This window comes from Marmota marmota, unplaced genomic scaffold, assembly GCF_001458135.2.
Source record: "Marmota marmota marmota unplaced genomic scaffold, marMar, whole genome shotgun sequence".
Classification (NCBI taxonomy): domain Eukaryota; kingdom Metazoa; phylum Chordata; class Mammalia; order Rodentia; family Sciuridae; genus Marmota; species Marmota marmota.
The window spans coordinates 59565563-59583718 of record NW_025999842.1 but is presented as its reverse complement, the minus strand read 5'-3'; the positions used below and the strand labels follow the sequence as shown (position 1 = coordinate 59583718).

The window sequence follows — 18156 nt, the reverse complement described above, 5'->3', positions numbered from 1 at the left end:
GGGAGGGAGGGAGGAAAAGAGGGAGGAAGGGAATAAAAGGCTAATATGAAAGTAACACCATGATTTTCTCTGGCAATCAAAGTCTCTCGACCGTCATCACTGAAGAAAGAATTAAACCATTCTGTGTAACTCTTCGCCCTAAATACAAAGTTCCAAGTAAAAATAAATATTTGTGAAGTACACCATAAATATTTTAGAAAGCAGAATCAGATTCATTATGTGATTCTTAATAGGAAAATTATGACTAAATGAGGGGTAGTGACTAATAATTTATATTTGGACAAATCTTGCAACCTACTTTTTAAGACGTAGGATCTGCCACCATATTTAGTAAACCACAAAACCTCCTGCCGTTGGTTTGGCTTCTCTTTCCCCTCCTGAAGAGAATACACTTGCTTTTGGTGGGTGGAAATGAAATTCATTTGACAGAATTAAAATGGGTATCACAGACGAGGAAACAGAGCACGTGCTTATTTTCTAGACCACAATCATTTGGGAAGAAAAGTTTTGATTTGTGTATTCTGTTTTGAGGGCTGCTTTTCTCGAAGCGCGGAGGAAGGGCAAATGGCCACTATTCTGACTGGAAAATCAAGGTGGCAACTTCGTACCCTCTTTTCATTTGCTGTAGTGAGAACTAGTGAAAAAAACATACTGTTTAACCAAAGGTATTGCTACAAAATATTACCCAGTTAACTTCAGTACTTTTTCTAGTAAAACATCAAGAAAAAAATCTTGTGATTAAAGTTTAGAATACACTGGGCAGACTCATTTATTTGTTATTTACTCAACACAGACTATACTCTAGGAATTGTGTGGATACAAATTCAAACATCATCCAACACAGATCCAATAATGATTATGTTCACCAAATCAGGAATGTACCCTATCAGAATGCTAACATTGTAAAAAAAAAAAAATGCAAATCTAATAAGTATTATTACAAAGGAGCCATATAACCTGATCTTTATCAATAAGGTGCATGACAGAATGGATAGAAATCTGATTTTTTTTTTTTAATACAATACTGAAGATTAAACTCTGGGGCACTCCACCACTAAGCGACATACTCAGACCTTTTTATTTTTTTTTTTTTTGTTTTAAGACAGGATCTCACCAAGTTGCCCAGGCTGGGCTTGAACTTGCCATCCTCCCACCTTACCCTCCCAAGTCACTGGGATTATCGGTGTGCTGCACTACATCTGGGAAGAATCTGACTTTTATGATAATGAATAACCACTTGCATGTTTTCCTTTCAAAGAAAAAGAAACAGGACAACTTTATTCTAATGCCATAATAAAAGATGGGTTACTTTTCACCATCTATTTTGTTGCTAATAGACAGGAGTTTCGTACCTGTTCTTCCAACAGTTCCTGCCATAGGATATGGATTTCTTGTAACCTATTCCAACGCTCTTCGGTCCAACGGCACACGGCTGTCCAACGCTCACCAAGTTTCTAGGGGAGAAAGAAAACCAGCCTCAGTCAACAGAGCCTGAAGAGAGAGCGATCATAATCCTTAGAAAGGTTAATTTCTTTTTTTTAATTTTTTATTTGTTTTAATTAGTTATGCATGACAGTAGAATGTATTTATGCACTTTGATATACATATATGGAGTATAATTTCTCATTTTTCTGATTGTACATGTTGTAGAATCACATTGATCATGCAGTTTATATATATATATATATATATATATATATATATATATATATATATATATATATATAATGTCTGTTTCATTCTACTATCCTTCCTATTCCCATATCCTCTCCCCTCCCCTCCTTTCACTCCCCTCTATCTAATCTAAGGTAACTCTATTCTTCCCTACTGCACCTCCCCCCTTATTGTGAATTAGCATCCACATATTAGAGAAAACATTTAGCCTTTGGTTTTGGGGGATTGGCTTATGTTGCTTAGCAGGATATTCTCCAACTCCATCCGTTTATCTGCAAATGCCATAATTTAATTATTCTTTAAAGTTGAGTAATATTCCATTATAAAACAAAAGTTGTGCATATTAATTGAGGACCACATGTTTTGATGCATGTATGCACTGTATAATGTTTAAGCCTATCTAACTCATCCATGCATATTTTACGAGGTACAATGGTATCTGCAATAAACAATCTTACTAATAAATTAATAAATAAATCATAAAAAAGTTACAATTCCCATTGCTCTTTGTTACAGAGTAGCAATTTATTTTTTAAAAAGCACTTATTTAAAAGTTGCTTTAAAATAGTACTGACTAATCCTATCAGTGTATAAATACATGAGAAAAAAAAACAGTTTCTACAGAATTTAATTATTTCACATTACTAAGCAAGAAGGTAGCACAGCTAGAACTCAATCACGCTGCTTCCATTTCATTGTGGATTTTATGAAAAAGGTGATATTTTTGCTGGGCATGATGGTGTATTCCTACAATCCCAGCAGCTAGGAAGAGTAAGACAGGGGTATTACAAATTGAAGGCCAGCCTCAGCAACTTACTGAGGCTCTCAGGAACTTAACAAGAACCTGTCTCAAAAGAACTGAGGATGCAGCTCAGTGTTATGTGCCCCTGGGTTCAATATCCATACCAAAAAAAGAATGTGACATTTTTACATATATCTTTTTTTAAATTATTTTTTTTAGAGAGAGAGAGACAGACAGACAGAGAGAGAGAATTTTTTAATATTTATTTTTAGTTATCGGCAGACAAAACATCTTTGTTTGTATGTGGTACTGAGGACCAAATCCGGGCCACACGCATGCCAGGCAAGCGCGCTACCACTTGAGCCACATCTCCAGCCCTACATATATCTTCAAAAGAGTAAACATGTTTACTTTATATACTTCAATTTTTTTCAGACTATAATGGTTTTCTTAAAAATTTCAGTCTATCAGTTTTATTTCTTTATCTTTTACAATGCCAAGAAAGTTTTCATCTACAGTACCAAAATTATGATAAATGTTTAAACTTATAAAAGCATTCTGAATAAGAGAATTCGTACAAAATAAAATGCTTATTAGATTGTTGGTTTATATCACATAATTCCTAGAAAACTCCACATAAATAAGCAACAGAATCTTACAAGTATAAGCAATACTAAATAAATTTGGTTAATCTATTTTAAAAAGTCCTTAATAATGGTTTTTCCTAAAAAATTTTATTACCACTTTATAAATAATGCTTGACAAATGTTAAAAATTTACATGCTACTTATATGTGAACAAGAGTCAATTTATATTATACTATTTTGATATTTAATTACCAATGTAATCTTTTTATGCAGCAAAGGTAGAGAATGTAGAGCCAGAAGAAAGCCCTCCAGTTTCACGATGGTAACCTATTGTCTATTTAAATTCCAGGAACATTGTAGGGCACGGTGGCACATGCCTATAATTCCAGCTACCCGAGAGGCTGAGGCAGGAGGATCACAAGTTAAAGGCAAATTAGGCAGACCCTAACTCAAAATAAAAAATCAAAAGGGCTAGGGATGTAGCTCAGTGGAGGAGTACCTCTGGGTTCAATTCCCAGCACTGACAAAAAAAAAGAACTGCAAAAATATACTATCACCTCATTGAAAAAGAAGCATTTTATTGGGCCTCCCCAAAATGTTGTTTACCCTACACACAGATCTATCAAAAAAAAAAAAAATAGGGGATGTTAAATCCTATATAGCTAAGATTCTCGAATTCTAGTATGCATATACAGATTTTTGTACAGTGAACATCCACTGGTCATCTTTTCCCCAGCTCCCTGCAGTGCAAGATTTCAGGTCTGCATGGGGCTGGAATCCATATCTTGAAGCATTCTACAAATTCTTTGAGTATTTCTGATTAAGGTCTGGAGACCACTTGTGATCTGTTCCTGGGCTTCGCAATCTTGTCACTACTATACACAAGGAAGCTGGACAAGCAGCCCCACCCATTCACCCCACAGGCTGAAGTCAGTACCTAGGCACTCCTGTAAGTCACATGCCATGGCCCCAACTGGGAAGGTCAACCAAAGGCAGGTGCTACGATTTCCTCCAACCCACCACAATTCATGGCAGACATTTAACATTTAGGGATATTAAGGAGGAAGAAACTTAATCTGATCATGCTACATAAGGCAGGTCCTCTGGCAAGTGAGCAGATTAGATTATTAGGGTGATGCCACCATGATTGAATCCTGGTAACTTTATAAGAACAGAAAGAGAGACCACACAGAAAGATACACATGTTCTTCCTCTATAATGTGATTCAGCCAAAGGTCCCTCTCAAGAGCCTATGCCATGCTCTTTGGACTTCCAGCCTCCAAAACTGTGAGTTGAATAAACCTCTTTTCTTCATAAAGTAGTCTGTCTCCAGTGTTTTATTATAATAATGAATAGCTGACTAATACAGTAGTTTTTCTACCCTTTTGGATAAACAATAACTGAAGACTTAAAGCCCAGGAGGAACACAGTTGGGTCTTGGATCATAGATCCTCCAGAACTGCCCTACTTTGCAGGTTTATTACCTGTAACTGATCTTCCAGAACAGCTGTTGCATTCTCACCACTGTTTTCATCAACAATTACCACCATGTGGGTTAAGGAATTTACTTTCACCTGTTCAGCCTCAAGATCATTTTGCAAACTCTAGAGGAAAAAATAAAGTAAGATACACTATTATTTCTTGTCTTTCCCACTTACCTATTTAAAATCCACTTAGTTGTCAATAATAATTAAGCACACCTAATGAAGCGTCATATTTAAATTACTAATCATTACCCTAAGTGTTCCACTAATGAAACAAGGCTGCTATACATCTTTCTGTTTCATTATGAAGCAAAGCAGTCTGAAAACACGATGTCAAAACAGATTGCTAATGGATGTTGTCTCTTCTGTGCCCAGTTCTAGTGGGCACAACAACAGCCAAACAAGCATAAAGGAGTTGAATGTCTAAACCAGGAATTACGACAAAAATGGAGACTTGGTAAATCTAAAAGTCCAGAGCTTAAATACACAGAGTCAAGCTGCTTGATCTAGAGTCGTATGGTATAAACTGAGAGATGAGCAGAGGCTGGATGGTTTGCAGAGGCCATTCTCATCAGCCACGCAAAAAGCAGTTGAGGACATCTGGTCCCTTCCCGTCTTCCCTTTTCCATGGGAAAGCCATGGCCATTAGACCTACAGAGGTGATTTGTGTAAATGCTATCCTTAGTGTTGTCTGGTACCTCTTGAGTAGTGCTAATGTAGCCCCAAAACCTTTAATGAGTTATCTAAGATGGTTCAGGGATCAATAAAATTCTTTAATGTACAGAAAGGGCATTTTACTCTACCTTTTTTTTTTTTCTTGGCTGAGATAAAGTTATCTACTCAACTTGTGACCAAATTAAATTGTCCACCAAATTTTGATTCCTCACCCGGTACCTGATGCTTTTTGGATCATAGAAAAGGCAACAGGGTTTCTTACAGGATTAAGTACAAGTGCCTCTCAGGGTTTGCTTCCTCCCCAACACCATGCATTAACAGCAACACTCTAGGGTTTTTGGTTTTTTTTGTTTTTTGTTTTTTTAAAGAGAGAGAGAGAGAGAATTTTAATATTTATTTTTTAGTTTTTGGCGGACACAACATGTTTATTTGTATGTGGTGCTGAGGATCGAACCCAGGCCACATGCACTCCAGGCAAGTGCGCTACCGCTTGAGCCACATCCCCAGCCCACTCTAGGGTTCTTAACCACTTATGGGTCTCAAAAGACCCTCCTCAAAAATTACAAAAGTGGCTGGAGTTGTGGCTCAGTGGTAGAGCACTTGCCTAGCATGTGTGAAGCACTGAGTTCAATTCTCAGCACCACATATAAATAAATGAATAAAATAAAGGTCCATCAACAACTAAAATATATATATATATATATATATATATATATATATATATATATAAAAATTTATGAAAGCTGCACAATTTCTTAAGAACACCACATATACCCTTATAAAGCTGTACATGTGCTTTCCTCTCTGGCCCAGAAAAGTGACATCCCCATGAGCTCCACCCTCTGAGATGCTAAAGAAAAGACAACTCAAAAGTGTCCCAACACTACACTAAAGGTAGAAGGTATCAGCCCCTGGAGAATGCTAAGTGCTGCTCTTTCATATTTGATGAAGTAAAAAAGAAACAGGAAACAGATTTACTTTATGTTCTTCAAGCAACTTCTGCAGGGACTGTACATCATCGTCCAGGGGGCGGGTTTCCATCTTCTGAATGCGTTCTTCCGTGAGGGTGAGCCAGGCCAAGAGCAGCTGCAGCTGCTTCTTCTGCAATTCCATCAGCACGTCATGCAGCCTGGCCAGGGGACACAGCATCATTCCCACCAGCTCTTTCCCTTGCAAAGGGACATACCCACTCCACGCACCAAGAGATGGAGCACAGGAACACACCCACATAAAGCCACTAATACAGTGTTTGGTCTTTAAATACAGAAACCCAGAGGAAAAAAAAATTTTTATTTTCTGCCTAAATGGAGCCAAAGAATGTAAATAACATCATCTTCTATTCATATCAGAATTATTGTTTCTTCCATCAGGAATTCCTGCTTGTTAAATAGGTGGAAATGGTAATAGAATGCAATACACAATATATGAAATAAAATGGACTATGGGAAAAGATTGCTTTATAAATAAATGTTACAATGTGGACCAGTACATCCATATATACCACATAGTCCTGTCACCACACCCAGTTAATGGTTTGCCAATTTAAGTACCATGCCAATAGATAACTCTCCACTTGGAATGTGTCTTCCCAACTTTTACCTTGGGGATGAGCTAACTTATCAAAAAGGACACAAAGATCATTTAAGCCCCAGCAATATAACACGGAGGAGAGTCAAGATGTCATGAGGCTGGTTCTGTGCTGATCTTGATTTTGCACAGAAAGGCAGACTACCTCCTGAGCTCAACTATACAATGCAGTCTGTGGAATACAGTGCTCACCTGCTGAGGCATACTTACCGGGACTGTCTCTCCATGCTCTCCACTCGGAGAGCCTCCCACCGCGCATTCAGTAGGGTCATTTGTTCCTGAATCTCGAACTCCTCTTCATCTGACAGGGTGCCTTGTGTGATCAGCTGGTTTCCTGCCTGCAGGACACTCCCCACTCTGCTCTGGTGTGCGGTCAGCTCCATCATAAAAGCCTAGACAGGTATACCATGAAGATCTGTGAGCTGCTTACTACAAAATATAAATAGCTAGCGCAGCCTAAATATTGATGCAGCAGAAAAAGGTAGCCTAGTAGAGCACATGTAAAGTAGATTTTGGTGCAATGTTTTAAGGTCTGAAAATAAAAAGCATCTGGCATAAGTCAAAGAAAAATTGATCAAGGAAAACTGTTATTTCTGACAATACCTGTTTTTTTTTAAGTACATGCTAATTTTCCTACCAAGGATTGTGGAAGTAGGAATAAGTGTCAAAAAGTTGGGCATGGTGGTGCATGCCTATAATCCCAGGTAGCTGGGAGGCTGAGGAAGGAAGATCACAAGTTCAAAGCCAAAATGGGCAACTTTGCAAGAACTGTCTCAAAATAAAAATAAAAAGGGCTGGAGATATAGCTCAGAGTACATGGGTGCAATCCCCAGTATTGCAAAATAAATAAGCAAATAAATAAAACACCACACTCCTACAAGAGGAGAGGCTTACCACTTCTATCCTTTTGAATCCAAAAGAATAAATAAGATCTGTCAATTAAAATACCTACACCAAAAAAGTGCTTCACCAGAAAGAAATCTCCACATGGTCACAATCACTTCACTGCAATATATCATATCCTCAAAATAGCAAGGAACTCTCATTACATAAACTATATAGGAACACTGGGTAAAACTGTACATTTGCTTAATCCTATAACAAATAAAAATAATCACTTCAATCACTTCCTGGGAACACTCAAAACCTAAAAATTTGGTATAACAAGTCATCGTATTGATTTTTAACCCAAGCAATACACTTCAGAAATGAGCAGAACTATGCACTGATTTCCATCAGAGCAGAATTTAGCAAACCACAAACCCAGTATCAGGGTGGAGCCCTGGATTTTAGCACAACCCCCAAGGTAGACAGATACAGCTCATGAACTACAAATATTTACTTCGTGGGTGGCAAACTGGTCTTTGACTTCTTCCACATCATCAGAAATGTCATCCTGCTCCTGAAAGGTGTCCTCTGCAGAAAGCAACCAGGTCAGTACTTCTTCCAGTGCTATCTGATAGCTGTCCAGATCCATGTCCACTTCAGTGACAGTGCTGGGGGTGTCAGCTCGGGGACTCTGATGTTCTTCTTCTGCTGCTGTACTCTATGAAAACAAAGCCAAGAAAAAACTCACAATTGTCAGGAGGGTTCAACATGCACTGGTGAACCCAAGGCAGGCACCACTGAGTCTCAGGTATTAATTAATTCTCAGGAGTTGGGGTAGCAATTCCAAAAATTCATCATAAAGCATTTATTTAGTGTATTAGAACAGCAAAATGTACAACAGCAGCACACACTCATGAGTTCTAGACTCCAGGCCATTCTAATATAGTTGGGGAGAGAGAAATAACCCACAAGAATCACTTCTGAACAAAAATAAATGGCTCTCAGCAAAGTTATAAATGTTGCAGTCCCATCAGTGTTGCTATTTGAGTTTACCAAAGGCTGAAACAACTGGGAAAGTTTCATAGAAGAGCTGAACCATACTGAACCTTGAACAACGAATATAATTTACAGAAAAAGAGCCATTGGAACTCTGTTTTGACCCCTGGTTATAATGCTTTTACTGAATTAAATTTTAACACTGCATCTCAGACACTGAAAGACAGTCATATACACAGGCTGTGGTACTGATTGTACTGATTGGTTTGGGGTTTTGTTTTTTGAGGCCATGGCCCTTTTGCTACCTTAATTTTTTTGGTTTTGGGTTTTTTTTGTTTGTTTTTTGTTGTTGTTTTGTTTTTGTTTTTTAGGGCTCATAAAATCAATTTCTCTTAAGCTCTAAGAAACTGCGTTTTTCTTTCTGTATTTCAGTATCTTATCACCAAACCCACTTGTCTCTTTGTTCTTTTGTTCCTGTTCAGAGCAAAAGTTCTTTAAAATTTATGCAGACTATCTCCACAGCATTGACGTTTATCCACTGTTTTAAAACAGAATATTTCATGTGTACACAAATGAACAGAGAACAATAAGACATGCTCTTATACTTAACAGAGGGATTTCACTAACATTCCCTTTCACTTGCTAAATATACCCCCAGACTGCAAATGAAAAGTTAAAAGATCCACTTTTCTACCATCATCTTCACAGTGACAAAATAATCAACCAGCCTACTAGAATATTTCTATAATAACCGCTAGCACAACATACATAAACCAGAAGGGCTCCAAGGAAACAAGAAGTGCTGATCACCCATGGTTCTTACTTAAACTTTAGTAGCTCTCTAGCTGTCCAGCTGAACCCCACCTTTTGCAGAGTAACAGCCCAGTGACCTCCTCCTGGCTCAACAGCAGCTGCCAACCAATGAGTAATCAATCTTCTCAAAATTCAGTCCTGGGCCTTTTTTCCTCCTTTTTGTACACTCTGGCTTGAATAACTGCATCTATTTTGATAGAATTTGAAAAACTATTTATGTCTTATGCACACATTTCACATTCACATTTCTGGCCTCAAATTCCTATACCCAACTACCCTAACACCTTCATTTCATGTTTCATGGGCATATCAAAACATGTCCATGGTTAACTGTCCCCTTTTTGTTCATTTTCCCAAAATGTATTCCTTCTCAGGCTCTATGCATCTAAATACTCCAGCTAAACTCGAAAGCCAGCTTGGCTTCTTTCTTTCATCTTCCATATCTAATATGGAAGCAGATCTCATCTGCAAAAATTATCTCAACTCCATCCAGACCATTCCATCTCCATAACTACCTATGTCTCTCCGCAGGGCTAAGACAGCGTGCTCCCATTTGACACTTAGACTCCTACCTCCACAAGCCACTCCTCACACAGCAGAAGGTCTTTAGAAAATGCATCACATCCGAAAGACTCCCTGCATAAAGTCTTTCACTACTTTCTCAGTGCTCCTAAAATACAGTTTAAAATTCTTAACAGAGTTTACAAAAATTACTGTGATAGCAAGAAATAGAGAAAAGGAGAATACAGTTGGATTTTGGTAAGTTAATCAGAGAAGATTGCTCTCTAAAGGTTCCACTTAGACTATGGAGAAGTGGCCAGCTTGCCAGGGGATAGTGGGTGGAGGGGTGTTTTGCACATGGCAAACTGCTGGGGAAGAAGAGCGAAGGTCCACTAGAAATACAGTGTGAAGAGAGGCCGCATCAGACAAACCACACGGGAAAAAAGGTCTTTAGTCTTTCTTTAACAAAAAGAAGGAAAACTCACAGAAGACATCTTGGAGGAAGAATTAAAAACAAAAAACAGTAAACTGAATATCGGAGTTAACAGACCAGCCAGGGAGGCGGGGAATGGACCAGTAAGCTCTGAGCTGAACGAGGAAGGGGTGGATGGTGCCAAAGATAGGAAAAGAGAAATGAGTGAAGCTCTAGACCTAAAATCCTGAACCCACAGAGCTGAAATAACTCTAAGGATCATGTGGACCAAATCTCTATACTATAATAAGGCTATAGAAGAACTGGGAAAGTTAGTGACCAGCCAGAAGCCACATGGATAGGAACCAGCATCTATGAGATGGAAGGTGTATCTACACACATGCGTCCAAAAGGTATCAGTTAAAACACATGAGGAGACGTTCAACAGGCAGACAGCTGGGAAGAAGCACAGAAATCATTTGCTGATCACCTACTGCGACACAGCACGTGTGTGTAGAAAGGCCAGAGCTGGGAGAAGAGCGACCATTAGCACATGCTGGAGAGTAGCAGAAGGCAAGCTATGTCAAAGAGCAGAGGATTAAAACTTCACCACACTTCATTTTTTCTTGCCACTCAACATCTGACACTAATGAAAGCATATAAATAAGGAGTTTCGTGTTAATACACCAGCTTGTCAGCAAACAGTAAATGGTTAGTGCAGTCCTCATAGTGCCAACCCCAACCCTAAATACACGTAATTATTTTACATACACATCATAAAGGCAAAGACAGTCTCCTTCCCTTTTAAGACAGAATGGCACCAAGTGCGATTACACCTGTAATCCCAGCAGTTTGGGAGGCAGAGGCAGGAGGATTGCAAGTGCAAAGCCAGCCTCAGCAAAAGCGAAGCCCTAAGCAATTTAGTGTGACCCTGTCTCTAAATAAAATATTTAAAAGGGCTGGGGATGTGGGCTCATTAAGATCCTCTGGGTTCAATCACCAGTAACAAAAAACAAACAAAAAGAATGGCGTGAATTATAAGAATTAAAATATCCTCTTAAAGAAAAAGAAGAAGAAGAAGAACCCTGGTCCAATAAAGAGATAATTGCAAAACCAAGAGGCAAATCCAGATTATCAGAGTCACCTCAAAAGGTACATTATTAACAATCCACAAGAGACAAACACAGGGTCTGTGGATGTGGCTCAAGTGGTAGTGCGCTCGCCTGGCATGCGTGCGGCCCGGGTTCAATCCTCAGCACTACATACAAACAAAGATGTTGTGTCCGCCAATAACTGAAAAATAAATATTAAAAATTCTCTCTCTCCTCTCTCTTTAAAAAAAAAAAAAAGAGAGAGAGACACAAACACAGCCAGTCATAAGATGTTAAGGGCTTTTCCTCGCATCCACATCTCTTCTCTTTTCCCCAGTTTTTTTCTGTTTCTAAAAACCATGCTAGTTTGAAATAGAGAAAAAGATAAAGTATTAGTACATACTATCCAAATAAAATGTAAAATAATAAGTAAGTTTTCTGAACCGTGGAAGTTGGGGCAGGGGCAGGAGATTCTAGGTCATCTCATAATTACCATCCTAACATGGAAATTCAGTTAGCATTTTTTAAAAAGGAAGTTGTAGAATACAAATGGCAAAACAAATTGAGAGGAAAAATTATAATAATGATAGTTTGTGCTTGTCAAATGCTTAGTAATATCATTTTAGACACTTTCGATACATTGTCAAGCAGCTAGTTTCAAACACATCCATTGAGAGGTTAAATAACTGACCCAAAGCAAGTAGCAAGAGAATGAAATTTATACACCAGAGCCCAAACTTTCTGCCTCTCCACAATGAATTTCTTATAATTGTGAAACCCATGTGTATCTTTTCTGTTGCTTAGTTGCTAAAATGTTTGACCAAGTGACTTCCAAGATCTGATCCAACTCTGGAGAGCCTCTCATTTTATAAATTCAGATTAGTTAGTCTAAAACAAAAAGATAGAGCTGGAGTTGAGGCTCAGCAGTAGAGCGATCGCCTAGCAAGTGTGAGGCCCTGGGTTCGATCCCCAGCACCACATAAAAATAAATAAATAAAATAAAGGTATTAGGTCCAACTACAACTAAAAAATAAATATTTAAAAAAATAAAATATGAATTGATTTAAGGCAAGATAATGAAGGAAGAAACATATTCATTATTTTATTTATGTCTCCTGGGGGAAAACTCATTTACATTCTGATGAATAAAACTATTGTTAAGCCCTTTCATGAAAAACTTGACAAGTAGCTTATTGTAGATTACTCTCCTAAGGGAAAATAAACTTATATTTTAATAGGCGTTGTGAGACTATAATCAGAGAAATAATTAAGGGGGGGGGCAGAAAATTAGTAATTAAAAAAGTACTAGGGTTGACATGAGTAAAACCATCCTAGCACAAGACAAAGGTGATAAAAGATGGTGACCAGACACAGGAAAGCTGAGGATCTTAAACAGGACACACTCAGCACTGTCAACAAGCCCAGATCCTAACTCCAGCCTCCCTGCGTGAAATAAGACCCGCTCCTTCTTAATAAAGTTGGGTGAGTTGTGGTTTTCCACGGCATGATGTGACAGCCCGTTTACTGAAACCCTGAACTGAGAAACCAAGATGTTCTCAGTCAAGAAAACACCCTCTGAGATGTCATTATCTGGTACCTGTGAGGAAACAAATGGGACAAGTCCAACACTTTAACAAAAAGGTTCTGGTACCTGTAACTGAATTTCTTCCTCTTCACATTCTTTCTTGTATTTCCTTGGGAGCGTCTCAACCTCTCGGATGGCATCGATTGTGACTTGCTGAGGTAGCACCTCAAACAAAGATGTTAAATACATAATTATGGATTTCTTGTCAGGAAGCTGAACAGCAACATCTAAAAGTGGAAGAAAAAAAGAACCAGCCGAAATTAGATGTCCAAAATACGTGAGCTGCTCAATACTAGGCATAAAATAACTATCCCTAGTACCCATAAACAATACTTAATCTATAATCTTCGCAATACCATGTCTCAGTAAATTGTGGTTTTGTTACAATATATGAGACAAAGGCAAAGAAGATTACTTATTTTTTAATTTGGTATGCCATTCCTTAAAAATCTTCTCTACAATCTTTCTCAGAATGCACAAAGGTAACTTACTACATGTTATCACTTAAAATAATGATATAGACGTCATTCACACTATGAAGGTAAGTTTAAAATTCAACCCTACAACATTTATAACTAAAAATCTACTTTCATAAACTACTGAATTGCTCATTTAGTAAATATATCTTTCTAAAACTTATAATCTTCTAAAACTTAAAATCTTAGTTGATATAATAGATTAGCTATTATCCGATGAAATACTTTCTACCTAAACAATTTCACAAATTGTAAATACAAAAGTACTAATAATTCATCTGCAATAAGTGGCTTATAGCTATACTTCAAAAAGAAAAAGATTCTTCAATTCTCATAAATCAGCCTAAAGAGGAAAAAATATTGCTTTTCAAGGATTCAATATTATAAAGCAAAATCAAGGTTCAAAGTAAATACTGAACAATACCTTCAGGATCTAACAGCTTTTCAATTCCCAAATAAGTCTGAGCCTTGCTGAAGGCATGTTCCAGTCTCTCAACTGGGGACATTTTGACAACTCTATCCCAGCTGAAGAGATCCGGCCTGAAATCACATTGCAAATAAAATTCAATGAAGATAAAATATTGTGGAAATAAAAAAGGCATTGTTACAATCTAATTATGTTTCAGTTTTAGATTTTAGATTTTTTTAAGTTGTGAGGGTTTTTTTTAAAGAATTAAATATTTTATATCCCAATGGTTTATCAAATAGAAAATATTTGAAAGTAAATTACAAATATAAAAATAACAGATAACACATTCTAAGGCTTTTGTATTAAATATTCCAGTTAAGATTTCTGGGTAAGGGCTGTGGTTATAGCTCAGTAGTAGGGCACTTGCCTAGCATGTGTGAGGCATTAGGTTTGATCCTCAGCACCACATAAAAATAAAATAAAGATATGTCCATCTAAAACTAAAAAAATTTTTTAAAAAAATGGTTTCTGGGGTAACCACTAAGAGATTCAATTATATAGTATTTCACAAATAGTTAAAGAAAAAAAAAAGAGGTTGGGGAAACCTATCAATATTTTTAAAAGTAAACAAAAAAGAAAAGGTAAAAAAATTAAAAAGTCCAAACTGAGTGACAACAATGAACTTAAATGTATCAGTTACCACAAAGTTACTGGACAAAAAAAATCTTCAATTAAAAGTCCAAGATCAGCCAAATAGAAAATCCAGCTCTAATCAGTTCACATGGCATTTCTAAACCAAAGGCCCTGAGAGGCTTGCCCTCCACTGCCCCCTCTAGGTTGTTAGCATTTCATTGCTATCTTGATTTTCCTTTAATCTCACAACTTGGACACTACTGTCACATTGACATACCCCAAAAGTGATCATTTTCTCTGTGCTCTTAAATCTTTGACCCACATGCCTTCTGGGACTTGATCCCCCACCCTCCTCTCCCCAAGCTCCTCCCTGACTTCTTGTCCCTACTCCCACCACTCAGCCCCCAACAGACCCTGGCCTCCCACAGACCAGGTGCCTCCTACCCTCTTGTTTAATGTGTTGCTCTTCAGTATGTTTAAGATTTCTAGGTACAATTTATATTCCCATTTTTAAAAGTCTGTCTCCCTTCCTCTGTTGGAATGTCAACTCCAAGTGGACTAGGATTTTTGCCCATTTGGTTCTCTGCTTGACACCTGTGTCTGGCACACAGCAGGCACTCCTCATGTACTTGCTGAATCAATTAATAGATGGGAAAAGTAATGACTAAATGCAATACTTTTTCCTGATAAAAGCTCTAGGCCAGCAAGGATCAGAGAACAGCCTCCTTAAGCTGAATCAGGAGGAGTGGAAGAATATGGAGGAGGAAGGCTTTAACTTCATTAAAAAAAAAAAAAAAAAGACAGTGTAGCAAAAAAAAGCTACAGCAGACCCCATTCTTATGGTACAACATGAAAAGCAATGCCTTTGTTACCAGGAACAAAACATTCTGCTCACTATCACTGAATCAATACTGCACTAAAGTACAAGGCACCAGGAGAAACAGAAAAAAAAAAAAAAGACAAGAAAACAATCCTAATTCAAGGACATTCTAACCACCACCACCACCACCACCAGCCTCCACCCATCCCACCCCACCCAAAACAGAAAAACAGGGGAAAAAAATCTCCCACAGGCCATAGAGACAAACTTACTAAAATTCAGAAGAATTTAATAAGTTTCCAGATATAAAATGTAAAAAAGTCTATTACATTTTTATATACCAGCCAAGAACATTGCAGAAAAATGAAAGGAGAAAATGAATAATTTACAATAGCAATAAAACATAACAAATTTTGCCTTTGGCATTTAAATCCTTGATCCATGCAGAATTTATTGGGGGGGGGGAGGTATGGGGAGATAAGAACCCAATGCATTTATTTACTTATGGATTACCAACTGTCCCATACCATCTATTAATGTGCAATATCAGTTCAATTTATTATCAGTTTTTCCTAAGTAATGGAGCAATTTTTTCCTAAGTAATGGAGCTCTTTATTTGGTTAGGATGAATCATATGGCCACCATTTTTATACATCAAAAACAGTCAAGTATTGGCAATTTCATAGGATTCTATCTATTATGTTATTTTATTTACTTATAGCACTGCATAATCTTAAATAATACAGCTTCATAGTTTTGGTTCTTTGGGGGACTAGGTTCCAGCCTGGTTCTTCTCCAGTGTACTCTGGATTACTCTGGGACCTTTGTACTTTTGTAGACAAATTAGAATCTTTTTACAAGTTTCATGAGAAAAATTATGTGGTTATTTTTAACTGGGATTGCATTGAATACATAGTTTTACTTTTGCTATAAGAATAGAAATGAACACAATTCTTTGTGTGTATTACTGAAGGCTGAATGAGTGGGATCGAACTATGTGAATTATCTTACATTTTTTAAGTTATAAATATGTAGGAGAAATCATGGACATTGCACTGTGGCATTTGGAGACTCCATGGGTGGTTTTCTTCCATGATAGCTCTTTTCTTCATGTTCTGGCTGAGCAAGTGCAATGAACAGATCAGAGATTGTGGGGAAGCAGCTTTGGAGCAAAGGACAAAGAAGGGCCAGAGAGGACCTGCAAGTGTGGAAAGCCCTCTTCTAAGCTGAGAGATGTCTTACTTGTGTCGGTGGAGCACAGCATTGAAGGCAAGTCCGTCAGTCCAGCTAGTGGTGAAGTTGAGGACGTTGACTTGGCTGTAGGGCCTGGTGGTCTGCCGCACCCAGCTCAGTAGGATCTTCTCACTGTTCGTCTGCTGCAGGTCTGACATGATGTCCTTCATGACATCTTTTACCTATTTAAGAGAGACCACACCTGCCTGTAACTTCACGGTCACGTCAATCAAGTCCCTGACGAAGAGTATGACTCTAAGTTACCATTATGGATCTGGTGATTGGCATTTATCTTATTTCAAATTTTTTCCTTCAAACAATGGAAAAAGAACTACAACTGGGATTATTTGTGGGTACTAGGATTTGCAAATGCTACTTACCTTAATTTTATGCATTATTGTACTTTCTACATCTAAAACCCTACTTGTACTGTTTGGTTACAATGAGCATTACTGTCATAGCAACATAAAAGTCACATTTTACACTCTTCACTTGCAAAGGTCTTTTCATACGAAGAAAACCCAATATTTATTTTCTATTAAAAAATGAGAAAAGAACTTTTTTTTTAAACGAAGAACCTTTGACTGACTACAAAAATCAAAGAATGATAACAATGACAGTTTTATTCCAGAATGAACATTTTATACTATTATCCTAAAGTAGTATATGTGCTTTAAGAAATGTTGTGGAAACACCAAAAGGACCCAAGAGCAAACATAAGGGGCTAACACTAGCCATATCTCGGACAACTTAAGCATCAAAATGATTAATAGCAGTAAAAGATTATAAATCTATGTAAATTCCATGATATATCTGCTGATACACAAAAGAACACATGGAGAGAAGGGAAGATGGATGGATGGATAAATTACTATATTATAATGTAATAATTATACATATTGATACTATACATTTGATATTATACATTTTTATATTGCTATATTAATATTAATATTATATTATGGCTATGTAAAAGAGTTCCTGGGTTTTAGGAGGATGCCACATTTTTAGAAATACACACAGAAGTATTTAGACAGAGAGAAAGAGCAAAAGAAATAAGGGAAACTGTTGCCATTTGGGGAATGTGAATGAGGGTATTTGCAAATATCTTAAATGATTCTTAGCTTGTCAGCTTCTTCCATTCTAAATTGTTATGAGTCCAACTGTGTCCTCTCAAATTCCCCATGTTGAAGTCCTAACCCCCAGTAGCTCAGAACGGGGCCTTACTTGGAAATAAGGTCATTGGATATGTAATCAGTTAAGGTAGGGTGGTCATTCTGGGGCAGGGTGGGCCTTAAATACAATATGGCTGGCTGTGTCCTTAACTAAATCAGGAAACATGAACACAGACACACAGGGAAGGTGTCCTGTGAAGCTTGGAGCTATGTTGCCACAAGCCAACAAAGACCAAAGATCACCAACTGTCACCAGAAGCTGGGGGACAAGTAAGAAGAAGAGTCTCCCTAACCCTAACCCTAACCCTAACCCTAACCCTCAACACCCTCAGAAGAACCCAATCCTACAGACACTTTGAACTTATACTCCCAGACTGCAGAATTGCAAGACAATGAATTTCTGTTGCTCCAACCTAGCAGATTAGTACTTTGTCA

General features: G+C 37.6%; 1 protein-coding gene across 1 annotated transcript in view; it reads right to left on the bottom strand.

Moving 5' to 3' along the window:
• Utrn (utrophin) overlaps positions 1–18156 on the bottom strand; it is a 515860-nt gene that overhangs the window by 371602 nt on the left and 126102 nt on the right. Inside the window, exons 7-14 of the mRNA XM_048800520.1 lie at positions 16556–16728; positions 13876–13991; positions 13042–13202; positions 8092–8295; positions 6960–7141; positions 6141–6291; positions 4488–4607; positions 1353–1454 (exon numbers count right to left, since the gene is read on the bottom strand). Coding sequence (XP_048656477.1) covers positions 1353–1454; positions 4488–4607; positions 6141–6291; positions 6960–7141; positions 8092–8295; positions 13042–13202; positions 13876–13991; positions 16556–16728 — 1209 coding nt within the window. The remainder of the gene's footprint in view (positions 1–1352; positions 1455–4487; positions 4608–6140; positions 6292–6959; positions 7142–8091; positions 8296–13041; positions 13203–13875; positions 13992–16555; positions 16729–18156) is intronic.